We start from the raw sequence: 14,096 nt of genomic DNA, 5'->3' as shown, positions 1-14,096 counted from the left end.
TGGAGGTGGAGTACTGGTTTGGGCTGGTATCATCAAAGATGAGCTTGCGGGGCCTTTTCGCGTTGAGGATGGAGTCAAGCTCAACTCCTAGTCCTACTGCCAGTTTCTGGAAGACACCTTCTTCAAGCAGTGGTACAGGAAGAAGTCTGCATCCTTCAAGAAAAACACGATTTTCATGCAGGACAATGCTCCATCACACGCGTCCAAGTACTCCACAGCGTGGCTGGCAAGAAAGGGTATAAAAGAAGAAAATCTAATGACATGGCCTCCTTGTTCACCTGATCTGAACCCCATTGAGAACCTGTGGTCCATCATCAAATGTGAGATTTACAAGGAGGGAAAACAGTACACCTCTCTGAACAGTGTCTGGGAGGCTGTGGTTGCTGCTGCACGCAATGTTGATGGTGAACAGATCAAAACACTGACAGAATCCATGGATGGCAGGCTTTTGAGTGTCCTTGCAAAGAAAGGTGGCTATATTGGTCACTGATTGTTTGTTTGTTTTGAATGTCAGAAATGTATATTTGTGAATGTTGAGATGTTATATTGGTTTCACTGGTAAAAATAAATAATTGAAATGGGTATATATTTGTTTTTTGTTAAGTTGCCTAATGCACAGTAATAGTCACCTGCACACACAGATATCCCCCTAAAATAGCTAAAACTAAAAACAAACTAAAAACTACTTCCAAAAATATTCAGCTTTGATATTAATGAGTTTTTTGGGTTCATTGAGAACATGGTTGTTCAATAATAAAATTAATCCTCAAAAATACAACTTGCCTAATAATTCTGCACTCCCTGTATTACATTTTTGTGAGGCAAGGTTATATAGCCATTTGCCATAAACTGTTGAGGAACACCTAATGGGTTGGTAAAGTTTGTAAAATCAGTTTTGAATACCTTAAAGGGTGTAGTTTCTTAGATTGTGTCTCTTTTATTAAGTTTCTACTCTAGGGGTGCATCAGGGGGGCGTCAAATGGGACATGATGCCCCCCCAAAAAAGGCCATCAGAATCTGCCTTCCAGAAACCATACGGCGTTCCTTTCCTTCTGCGCCTGTCACAACCAGACAGCTGAGAAGCTCTGACAGAAGCCTTTCAGAACCTCCTCCTTGAGTTTTCTTTGTTGTGATGTTCAGTTCCTCATCTCGTTAGCCTCTCTCAGCTGTCATGTAGTTGGACTGATTGCATCCCTTTAAATTCCGCCCCATAATGCATTACTGGGTGGCTTATACTTCTTCCTGGAGTGTGTGTGCATGCTGATCCTGTTTCCCAGTCTGCTACAAAGTTAAGTGCTGTACATTTATCTGTTATTTTCTGTTTGCTGGATCCCAGGTGACCCTGACTCCCTCCGTGTCTGGTGTAGGGAGCCGGTGGTCATGTCCCCTCACTATTGTAGGGTGTTCAGGGGATATATAGTTGAGGTATGTGGCTATGCAACCATCCACCTTTGGGATCTTTGCATAGGCTTAGCAGCCAGGGAAAGTGCTAGGTCTTGTGCAGGGGTCTCCCTTTTGGTTCCTTAGCTTTGGATCCAGTGAGTCATATATGCATGTTGCTTTGTCTTGTTTCCTGTACACCGTCCGTGACAGCGCCCTGCTGTTTGGTCATACAGCAGTTTACAACCACATTTGGGGTGTTTCTGTAAACTGCAGAATCAGGCTAATAAATATTAGGTTTTGTTTGGCTGTTAGCCCTTGCTTTGTTACTGAAATAAAACACGGATTAAAATGGAAAATTTGCCAAAAAATTGCTGTTTTGGCACAGTTTTTACAAAAAAAAATTCACTGTGTTCATCTAAGGGGTTAGGTAATGGGGTATTTTTATAGATCAGATTCTTTCGGACGCGGCGATACCGAATATGTCTACTTTATTTATTTATGTTTTACACTATATTATCTTTATAAACAAAAAAAACATGTTAGTATCTCCATAGTCTGAGTCAATTTTTTATTTATTTTTCAGCCGATTATCTTAGGTAGGGGCTAATTTTTTGCGGGATGAGAGGATGGTTTTATTGGCACTATTTTGGGGGGGGGGGGGGCATATGACTTTTTGATCGCTTGCTATTACACTTTTTGTGATGTAAGGTGACAAAAAAAATACCTTTTTTTTGTACCAATTTTGTTTTATATTTTTTGACAGTGCTCATCTGAGGGGTTAGATCATGGGGTATTTTTATAGAGCAGATTCCTACGGATGTTGCGATACCTAATATGCCTACTTTTTTATTTATTTTAGTTTTCTTAAATAATATTTTTGAAAAAAACTTTTTCGTTTTTTTAGTTTTAGTGTCTCAAGTCTGAGAACCATAGTTTTTTATCCAATTGTCAGTGGCTATTTGGGGAAGGGGAATGTAAATTTAGTACTCCATGGAAGTGTGGTACTCCCTGAAGCAACCAATAATGCAGAGGCCCGGATGATCGGGGCACGTGTCACACTGAGTGGTGATGCCCTTCCGTATCCCCCTCCTGTGACACACACTGCACCTTTTTTGGGACCGTCCCTTCTTTCCAGTATGGGGGACCACACCTGGAAAATGTTGGCCAGTTGGCCTGGGACGATTCGGGCGCCTCCAGTTGTCGAGGTACTCCGGCCTGCTCTTTCCCGGTCAGAAAAGATCAGGTCCTTGAGAACTGCCTCATACAGTCCTGATCAAAAGTTTAAGACCACTTGAAAAATGGCAAAAAATCATATTTAGCATGGCTGGATCTTAACAAGATTCCAAGTAGAGCTTCAACATGCAACAAGAGGAAATGGGAGTGAGACAAAACATTTTTTGAGCATTCAGTTTAATGAAAACAGCTAATAAACTGAAACAGGCAGTTTTTCAGCTGATCAAAAGTTTAGGACCACACCTCCAAAAAATCCCTAAACCCCCCTAAAAACAGAAATCCAAACATGCAGGATGGGCCAAAAGAGTGATGTTATTCTCCTGGAAGAAGTCCCTTGTCCTGCATGCATTGTATACTGTAGCGTTGTCCTGTTGAAAAACCCAGTCATTACCACACAGACGAGGGCAACATCTGGACATAGCCAACGGCCGTTTGATGCCCCTGCATTTCCTGAAGCTCCATTGTTCCACTGAAGGAAAAAGCACCCCAGACCATTATGGCGGTGCCTTCCGAAGTCATCTTAATAGTAAATAGAGTCCACCTCTGTGTAATTTGTTTTCAGTATAACTACATATGTTCTGTGAAGGCCATGAAGGTTTGTTAGAGAACATTAGTGATTGAATAGCATCATAAAAACAAAGGAACGCACCAGACAGGTCAGGGATAAAGTTGTGGAGAAGTGTAAAGGGTTAGGTTATACAAAAAAAAATATTCTAAGCTCTAAACATCTCTCAGAGCACTGTTCAATCCATCATCTGAAAACCTCTGAAAACAGAAGGAGTATGGCACAACTACCAAGACATGGCTGTCAACCTAAACTGAAAGCCCAGGCAAGGAGCAGCACTAATTAGAGAAGCAGCCAGAGGCCCATGGTGACTTTGGAGCAGCTGCAGAGCTTCAAAACTCAAAATTAGTAATGTACAAATCTTGCCTCTATGGAAGAATGCCAATTGCATAATTTGCTAAATCGCATCACAGGTTTCCATCAGTGTTCTCCCAGCAATCCTCTGTATACAGATCACTGCTAACAATTAGATCACTGTAGCAAGTAGATTACTGTTATTTTTTTATAAGTATTCCGAAGAATGCTGGGGAAAGGGTGCCATTACAATGCAATTTTTTCGATGGAACAAGCATTGATAAATGCATCAATTGGTGCCCATTTGTATCAGCATATTACAATGGCTGATGCAAAGTATATGGCGAGGAATGATTGCTACCGCAGTTGTTCCTCCCATATTCAGTTGTATTGATTATCGAACACAGTCCCTAAAGGTTGCAGCAGGTTGTTTGCATGTTCCTTCAAGATGGGGGTGTGGGGTTTAACCTCTAGAATTCTAGCTTATTTCTCCTTTTTTTCTTTTTAACTTTTTCATTTCAAGTCAAATGTACATGCTATTGTAGGAAGATGTCGTTCTTCCAATGTTATAGTTTCATGATATATATATATTACACATTTTATTAGCCATCTAAACGTTTTCTAATTCTATCTTCCAGTGTTTCCAAGAGTGAATATATTTTGCTGGCTTGTGACTTGCAGCAACTGCTGATAGCTGTCACCATACACTCCTGCAGTTCATCTGGATCCCAGTATTTTCGCATTGTTGAAGATTTGATAGTGATACTTGGATATTTGAATGAAAGCAAAAACAAAAAATTGCAAAGTAAGAATTTCCAAATAAATGTGTTTAAAGCATCCTTCACACACATGTTATTTCAACATTTTAAGATATTTGTGGAAACTGTATACATTTCGAGTGTTTTTAGTGGCATTTTTATGGTATACAGGTCCTTCTCAAAAAATTAGCATATTGTGATAAAGTTCATTATTTTCTGTAATGTACTGATAAACATTAGACTTTCATATATTTTAGATTCATTACACACCAACTGAATTAGTTCAAGCCTTTTATTGTTTTAATATTGATGATTTTGGCATACAGCTCATGAAAACCCAAATTTCCTATCTAAAAAAATTAGCATATTTCATCCGACCAATAAAAGAAAAGTGGTTTTTAATACAAAAAAAGTCAACCTTCAAATAATTATGTTCAGTTATGCACTCAATACTTGGTCGGGAATCCTTTTGCAGAAATGACTGCTTCAATGCGGCGTGGCATGGAGGCAATCAGCCTGTGGCACTGCTGAGGTGTTATGGAGGCCCAGGATGCTTCGATAGCAGCCTTAAGCTCATCCAGAGTGTTGGGTCTTGCGTCTCTCAACTTTCTCTTCCCAATATCCCACAGATTCTCTATGGGGTTCAGGTCAGGAGAGTTGGCAGGCCAATTGAGCACAGTAATACCATGGTCAGTAAACCATTTACCAGTGGTTTTGGCACTGTGAGCAGGTGCCAGGTCGTGCTGAAAAATGAAATCTTCATCTCCATAAAGCTTTTCAGCAGATGGAAGCATGAAGTGCTCCAAAATCACCTGATAGCTAGTTGCATTGACCCTGCCCTTGATAAAACACAGTGGACCAACACCAGCAGCTGACATGGCACCCCAGACCATCACTGACTGTGGGTACTTGACACTGGACTTCAGGCATTTTGGCATTTCCCTCTCCCCAGTCTTCCTCCAGACTCTGGCACCTTGATTTCCGAATGACATGCAAAATTTGCTTTCATCCGAAAAAAGTACTTTGGACCACTGAGCAACAGTCCAGTGCTGCTTCTCTGTAGCCCAGGTCAGGCGCTTCTGCCGCTGTTTCTGGTTCAAAAGTGGCTTGACCTGGGGAATGCGGCACCTGTAGCCCATTTCCTGCAGACGCCTGTACACGGTGGCTCTGGATGTTTCTACTCCAGACTCAGTCCACTGCTTCCGCAGGTTCCCCAAGGTCTGGAATCGGTCCTTCTCCACAATCTTCCTCAGGGTCTGGTCACCTCTTCTCGTTGTGCAGCGTTTTCTGCCACACTTTTTCCTTCCCACAGACTTCCCACTGAGGTGCCTTGATACAGCACTCAGGGAACAGCCTATTCGTTCAGAAATTTCTTTCTGTGTCTTACCCTCTTGCCTGAGTGTGACAATCATGGCCTTCTGGACAGCAGTCAGGTCGGCAGTCTTACCCATGATTGCGGTTTTGAGTAATGAACCAGGCTGGGAGTTTTTAAAAGCCTCAGGAATCTTTTGCAGGTGTTTAGAGTTAATTAGTTGATTCAGATGATTAGGTTAATAGCTTGTTTAGAGAACCTTTTCATGATATGCAAATTTTTTTAGATAGGAATTTTGAGTTTTCATGAGCTGTATGCCAAAATCATCAATATTAAAACAATAAAAGGCTTGAACTACTTCAGTTGGTGTGCAATGAATCTAAAATATATGAAAGTCTAATGTTTATCAGTACATTACAGAAAATAATGAACTTTATCACAATATGCAAATTTTTTTAGAAGGACCTGTATTTTATAGCATATTTAGCATCTGGCTGTATATTTCTTGTTTAAAAAATAAAATAAAATAACAGCTTATCCTCTCATTCAAGGGAATTTTTTTACTCCTTTATGTTGTGCTATAGGTGAACAATTTTTATTCTAGTTGACAAATACGTTTGCAAGGTAATGTTAAAAAAAAAAAATAATACTTTTAAAGGGTCACTGCAGAAAAGTAACTAACTAAAATTTCACTCTTGGGCCAAGGTCATGGAAGTATACATTCCGAAAGTATCATTTACCTGAACATTGAGGGAATGCACAGCTAAAATCTGCCACTAATCTGCTTCTAAATCCACGTTCAAAACTCGCCAACAATTTTCCCATTGACTTTTATGTTTAATCTGCTTCTAAATCCACGTTCAAAACTCGCCAACAATTTTCCCATTGACTTTTATGTTCAAAACTCCATCTTGTGTACACAGTGTAATATAGTAGAGGTTTTTCCAGTATCTAATATGAAAAATGCTTAAGAAGTGACATGTTAATTCTTGGAAACAGATTTTATTGTGGATTTCATTGAAGTCACTAAATACTGTTTTAATACTGTAAAAACCGCTAAAATCTGCACCAAGTTAAAAATCTGCCACCGATAAACAACTTGTTTTCAGCTACTAATCTGCTACAGATTTTTTTACGCTGATTTTTGCCATGTGAACTTTGCCTCATGTTACAGAAGTCCTCTGCTGTCCCTATAGACCAATGGTTTCCTGACCTACTTCCAAGTAAGAAATATACCAGCAGCAGGACTGCAACCTCCTCCTTTGTGCAAGGAGGAACAGGACGAGCGGTGCCAGAGCTCTGCAAAATGACCTCCAGCAGGCCACTAATATCTATGCATCTGCTCAAACTGTCAGAAACGGACTTCATGAGGGTGGTGTGAGGACTTGATATCCACAAGTCGTTGTTGTGCTTATAGCCCAACACCGTGCAGGGCGATTGGCATTTGCCAGAGAACAACAAGATTGGTAGATTCGACATTGGTGCCCTATGCTCTTAACGGATGAGAGCAGGTTCGCACTGAGCACTTGTGATAGATGTGACAGAGTCCAGAGACGCTGTGGAGAACGTTCTACTGCCTGCAACATCCTCCAGCATGACCAGTTTGGCAGTGGGCCAGTATTTGTGTGTGGAGAGGCATTTCTTTGGATAGCCGCACTGCCCTCCATGTGCTGGCCAGAGGCACCCTGACTGCCATTAGGTACCGGAATGAGATCCTCAGACCCATTGTGAGACCATATGCAGGTGAATTGGGCCCTGGGTTCATTATGATGCTTGATAATGCTAGGCCTCATGTGGCTGAAGTGTGCGAGTCATTTCTGCGTGATGAACGCATTGATGCTATGGACTGGTCTGCCCATTCCCCAGACCTAAATCCAATCGATCACATTTGGGACATAATATCTCGTTCTATCCACCAATGCCACATTGCACCACAGACTGTCCAGAAGTTGACTGATGCCTTTAATCCAGGTCTAGGAGAAAATTCCTCATACATCGCCTCATCAGGAGCATGTCCATGCATTGTAGGGAGGTCATACAGGCACACGGAGGCCACACACACTACTGATCCTTATTTCCTTGTCTTGAGGCATTTACACTGAAGTGTGGTCAGCCTGAAATTTGATTTTCCACTTTGATTTTGAGTATCATTCCAAATCCAGACCTCCAATCCAGATATTTATTTTGATTTACATTGATCATTTTTATGTTTTATTTTGACTCAACGCATTGCAAATATGTAATGAATAAAATTTGCAACTGGAATATTTCATTCATTGAAATCTAGGATGTGGTATTTTAGTGTTCCCTTTATTTTTAGCTGTGTATTTAAACAGCATCACATAAAGTTGCAAACATATTTGGCACTTAGCAGGACACCTTTTATGGCCATTGCACCATCTGCTAATACATTTCTGGAGTTTCTACCATTACAACTGGTTGGTTCCCTGCACCGTGGGATGTTCCTCTACTGAACCTTCTATGATGAGGCTTGGATAAAGTTAGGGGTTATAACACACTTTAATAACATTCTTTAAGTAAAAAATCAAGCCTTTTAAGCCTTACCTCTTGGATCACACAAGAAAACTCCCAAAATTGTAAGGAATGTCTACTTATAGATGATGTGGCATGAGCCACACCCCTTTAGTGGCTCAATTTTTGTGATTGTCTAGTCCAATATTGTATGATGACCTTATTTTTTTGTAACCATGATGCACCATTCTGCTAGTTCTGTTAGCTTTTCACCACTGTGGGAGGGGAATTGTTATGTGCACTTGTGTGTATGTGGTTAACTGGATCAGTGAAAGAAAACAGAGGGTGGTTATTAACGTTACATACTCTGCTTGGGTCATCGTCTCTAGTCTAGTACCTCAGGAGTCAGTATTGTGACCTATTCTCTTCAATATATTAATGATCTTGTAGAAGGGCAGAACGGTAAAATATACATTTTTTAGGCAATATTAAACTGTGTAATGTAATTAACACAAAAGAGAACAGTATAATGCTACAGAAAGATAGATCTGTATAGGTTAAAGGCTTGGGCAGAGAAGAGGCAAATTGGGTTTAACACTGATAAATGTGAGGTTATGGAAAGGGGAAATACATGTCACCAGCGCATGCTAAATGCTATGACACTGGCATGGAAAAGGACTTAGAAATGTTATTTGACCATGAACTTAACTGTGGCAACCTGTGTCAGGTAGCCCCTGTGAAGGCCAATAAAATTATGGGTTGCATCAAAAGGAGATAGATGCACATGATAGGAACATAGTTCTGCCACTTTACAAATCATTGGTCAGACCGCATATGGATTATTGTGTACAATTCTGCACTCCAGTGCACAAGACAGACCTAGCAGAGCTAGAGAGGCTTTCAGAGGAGGGCAACTAAAATAATACGTGGAATGGGTGGACTACAGTACCCCCAAGGATTATGAAAATAAAGGTTATTCAGTTAAGAAAAAAAGATGACTAATAGTTATGTACAAATATATCAGGGGTCAGTACAGAGATCTCTACCTTGATGTATATACCCAGGATTGTGACCGTGACAAAGGGACATCCACTACGACTAGAGGAAAGAAGGTTTCTACACAAACAGAAAATAATTTTACTAAAAGAGCAGTGAGACTGTGGAACTTCCTGCCTGAGGAGATGGTGATGGTGAACTTGGTAAAAGAGTTCAAGAGATACCTGGATGTATTTCTAGAATACATTTCTACAGTATTTGTGAAAATGCAAAGTTTGTTTCCATGTTGCCCTGGTGATCGTGTATCATGAGTGGACAAATGGCACCATTGTGAATAAGTGACATGGAAACTATGGAGCACCATGTGCCATTAATGTGAGGGGCTACGTAGGTGTGCGAGAGCGGAACAACACGCTACAGTACAACAGCTCGCCACCAAAAGGAACTGAAGGGCTTTTAGACATGTGTCTAAAACAACAGTTCAGCTAACCCTACTGTGTACGGGGCTCTGAAGCAGACAGAGGGTCACTTCACCTCTGCTAACGAGGTTACATCCGCAGAAAAAGGTTTCATTTTTTTTTTTTTTTTTTGCAGTATTGGAATTAGATCTCAGCTGCTTGGCAAAGGTTTGCCTTCTCTGATGAGTCACATTTACTGCTTCATTGAATGGTTAGATGTTGGTGTGTCAGGCGAGAAAACAAATGCCCTGCATCCACTAGCTGGTGTTTGGCAGTGTTATGATCTGGGGAATTTATTTGTGGCATTATTTGGGCCCAGTAATCCATGCTGAAGGCACTCAACCGATTTGGGTATTAATCCTTCCTTGGTCAAACTTCAAAGATTTGGCAATAAAAAAACAGGGGAGGAAGGGAAGAGGAGGGGAACATGGAAGTTATATACAATAAAGTTGCTTACTGTGGGACTAATAGATGTGGAAGGAATTCAGCAGTAGAAAATGCAATACATTTTAAAATAAAAAGCCACATTTTGCATTAAAAAGTTGATGCAAGAAACAAAACATATTTCATAGAACCATACTAAATCCATTTAATCTACAAAGTATTCATCGTTATAGGAATAAATTAATAATAGGGGCATATTCTTTAACAAATTAATTAAAATTAAATCACAACTAATATTATACTACCCTATTGTCCAGACTACACAACTTTCCCTGCAACGGATGCTTAATAAATACATTTCAATGTGGTGGTAAAAAGAGACGAACACTGACATATATGAATGCTATGAAAGATGATTAAAAAAAAAAAAAAATATATATATATATATATATGTATTACATTTTTTTTACCTCCAATCCCTTCTTATTGGTTTAGTGGTAAGGGGACTATAGATAGCTCTTAGTCAATTTTAGGATATGTTTAAATTGTTCTTTACTATCATTTTCCTGCTATAAAGTTCTCTTTTAAACATGTAGTGGTTATGCAAAATAAAGTTGCAGGTTTTTTTTCTTATTTTTCTATGTATATATTTATTTTTCCAGATATGGCTGTTGTAATGCAGTTCAAAATATTATACTCTGCTGTTGAGTTCATAAAAACAACTTCAAACCAAGACACTCAAGCTGTTTGTACCACTTATCATTCCCATCAGTCTTCTTATGCAAAATACCCTAAAAGAAAAAATACTGCAGGTAAGTAGTAACCAGCCATTGGTTAAAAACAATAAATATTATCACGTTTGTTTTTTTGTTTTTGTTTTTTTGCCTAATCATTAAAGTGAATCTGTCACTGGTTACAATTCACTTTAATATTAAAGGGGTTTTGCCATCTCAGACAATGGGGGCCTATCGCTAGGATAGGCCCCCATTGTTTGATAGGTGCGGGTCCCACATCTGGAACCCGCACCTACGAGAACGGAGTTGGGAAATGAAAGGAGGGGCGCATGCGCAGCCGCCCTCCATTTATTTCTATGGGGCCGCCGAAAATAGACGAGCGCTGGATCGGCTATTTCCGCTGGATCGGTATGCCCACTTGGATGGAAGCGGCGGGGCGCAGCGCTTGGTGGTGGACGGACCACAGGAAACCTGGGGTCCTCCAGCCACAGCTCTCCCCGCTCCATTATTCTTGTAGGTGCGGGTCCCAGAGGTGGGACCCACACCTATCAGACAATGGAGGCATATCCTAGCGATATGCCCCCATTGAATGTGTTGGGAATACCCCTTTAAGGCCTCAGTGGGTATATGTATTCCCATAGGAATACATAGAGAAAATGGCTTCCCGTCCAGTCATATGATGCCGTGTTGTTTAGAAAGTCAGAGTACTGGTCACATGACACAGCTGAGGATCAGAATGGAGGAGATAATTCACAAATACAGTCACTAGTACATTCACTGCAGTTTATATCATGTACCTTTTGTAACAGATCAGAGCAGGGGTCAGCAACCTCTGGCACTCCAGCTGTGGTGAAACTACGACTCCCAGCCTGCACACTTGCTTGGTTGTCCTCAGAACTTCCAGTGACGTGAATGGAGCATGATGGGAGTTGTAGTTTCACAACAGCTAGAGTGCCGGAGGTTGCTGGGTCCGAGAATACAATTTTGTGTGGGAGTGCTTCTTTAAGGACTTTATAATGGCAGGGTGTGTTCCACAGGATTGGTGCTCAGGGAATCTGGTGCTGTAAGGTGCATGACAAGTGTAGAAGAATATGGGCAGTTTTTGGCTTCAAGATAAGACTTTACTGTGAAACCAGCAGTCAATAGTAAATACAACTTAGAACAGCAGAAAGCAAAAGTTAGCAAACAAATCTGGATTGAACTGTCTACAGCTGCTCACCTGTGTGAGAGGGTTCTGCCTATCTCTCACACGTGGTTGCTCAGGGTTTCAAACTATCTGAGATTAATCCTATGTTCAGCTGCACACCTGTGGCAGGGGAGTCTTCCTCTCTCACACGTAGTATATCAGGGTATATCTCTGAACAATATCCCTTTCAATAACAACTAGGACCTAGGAGTTGTTTATTAGGTAACTGAATAACTAACTTTAGGGGACAGAATGATGCCTGGTCCCTGTAGCACTCCAGAACACTATACAGAGAAAACATCCGTCTGTTGCTTGCACGCACAAGTCACAATAGCTGACGGCCCTCAAGTGGTTCTCACTGATTGCCTGAAGATCCTGCATAGGTGGTCTGTTGTTCCCTGTCACTGCTGGTGAATATACATAAGAATCTCCTAGTCTGCCGCTTAGCCTAGTCTGTACCCTGCTTTGTTGCTTGCAGAGCTAGAGCCCCATGCACCTGTGCATTCAACAGCCCCGCTTCAACTGCCTCATACAGCATACATCTACCTCTTTCCCCTGGGTCCTGGCTTCCTCCAGATTGCTGCGTGCATCTGGGACAGCTCCCTCTGCTGAGTTTGGGATAGTCCTGCGATATTATAGTGCCAATATTCAAAATGGGGTCAAAGACTGAGAGCATAAACTATGGGCCAGTAAGTCTATCATCTGTAGTGGATAAACTGTTTTTAGATAGATGCTATCCTGGAGTATCTCAATGTAAGTGTATAACACAGTATCAACATGGGTTTAAGATGGTTAAACCTATCAAACCAATCTCGTTAGTTTCTTTAAGGAGGTAAGTTCTAGACTGGAATTGAGTGAGGCAATGGATGTCATTTATCTTTACTTTTGATATTGTTCCATGTAAAAGGTTAGTACAAAAAATGAGAATGCTTGGTCTGGGGATAAATGTTTGTATGTGGGTAGTTTACTGGCTCAGTGAAATAAAACAATGGGTGGTTATTAACAGTACATACTCAGATTGGGTCACAGTCACTAGCGGGGTAGTAAAATATTTCATGTGGGCAGCACAGTGGCTCAGTGCTAGGTCCTGTATTCAAATCCTACCAAGGACGACATCTGCATGGAGTTTGTATGTTCTCCCCATGTTTGCATGTGATTCTTCCCACATTCCAAAGATATAATGATAGGGAACTTAGAGCCCCATTGGGTACGCCTTGTTGCTAATGTCTGTTAAATATTTTCTAAATTGTGAAGGGTGCACTCACTTATGTGAGATACCGTATAATATCTCACATAAGTGAGTGCACCCTTCACATTTTTGTAAACATTTTATTTTATCTTTTCATAGGACACTGAAGATATGGAACTTAGATACAATGTAAAGTAGTCAGTGTATAGCTTATATAACCATGTACATTTGGTGTGCCCTCAAAATAACACATCACACAGCAATTAATTTATAAACCACTGACAACAAAAGTGAGTACACCCGAAGTGAAAATTACCAAATTGTGCCCACTTTAGTTAGTGTTGCAAGGTCTCAGGTGTGAATGTGGAGCAGGTGTGTTAAATTTGCTGTTATACAGTCAGGTCCATAAATATTGGGACATCAACACAATTCTAACATTTTGGGCTCTATACACCACCACAATGGGTTTGAAATGAAATAAACAAGATGTGCTTTAACTGCAAACTGTCAGCTTTAATTTGAGGGTATTTACATCCAAATCAGGTGAATGGTGTAGGAATTGCAACAGTTTGCATATGTGCCTCCCACTTGTTAAGGGACCAAAAGTAATGGGACAATTGGCTTCTCAGCTGTTCCATGGCCAGGTGTGTGTTATTCCCTTATTATCCCAATTACAATAAGCAGATAAAAGGTCTAGAGTTCATTTCAAGTGTGCTATTTGCATTTGGAATCTGTTGCTGTAAACTCTCAATATGAGATCCAAAGAGCTGTCACTATCAGTGAAGCAAGCCATCATTATACTGAATAAACAAAACAAACGAATCAGAGAGATAGTAAAAACATTAGGCGTGGCCAAAACAACAGTTTGGAACATTCTTAAAAAGAAGGACCGCATCGGTGAGCTCAGCAACACCAAAAGACCCGGAAGACCACCGAAAACAACTGTGGTGGATGACCGAAGTATTCTTTTCCTGGTGAAGAAAACACCCTTCACAACAGTTGGCCAAATCAGAAACACTCTCCAGGAGGTAGGTGTATGTGTGTCAAAGTCAACAATCAAGAGAAGACTTCACCAGAGTGAATACAGAGTGTTCACCACAAGATGTAAACCATTGGTGAGCCTCAAAACCAG

The 14,096-nt window shown here is 40.7% G+C and overlaps 1 protein-coding gene across 1 annotated transcript in view; it reads left to right on the top strand.

Moving 5' to 3' along the window:
- Positions 1–14,096, top strand: part of LYST (lysosomal trafficking regulator) — a 556,878-nt gene that overhangs the window by 327,453 nt on the left and 215,329 nt on the right. The window contains 2 exon segments of the mRNA XM_044290763.1: positions 4,114–4,280; positions 10,518–10,667. Coding sequence (XP_044146698.1) covers positions 4,114–4,280; positions 10,518–10,667 — 317 coding nt within the window.

This window comes from Bufo gargarizans, chromosome 4 (genome assembly GCF_014858855.1).
Source record: "Bufo gargarizans isolate SCDJY-AF-19 chromosome 4, ASM1485885v1, whole genome shotgun sequence".
Taxonomy (NCBI): Eukaryota; Metazoa; Chordata; class Amphibia; order Anura; family Bufonidae; genus Bufo; species Bufo gargarizans.
Note: the sequence above shows the minus strand (reverse complement) of the source record. Positions and strands in the feature narration are given on the sequence as shown.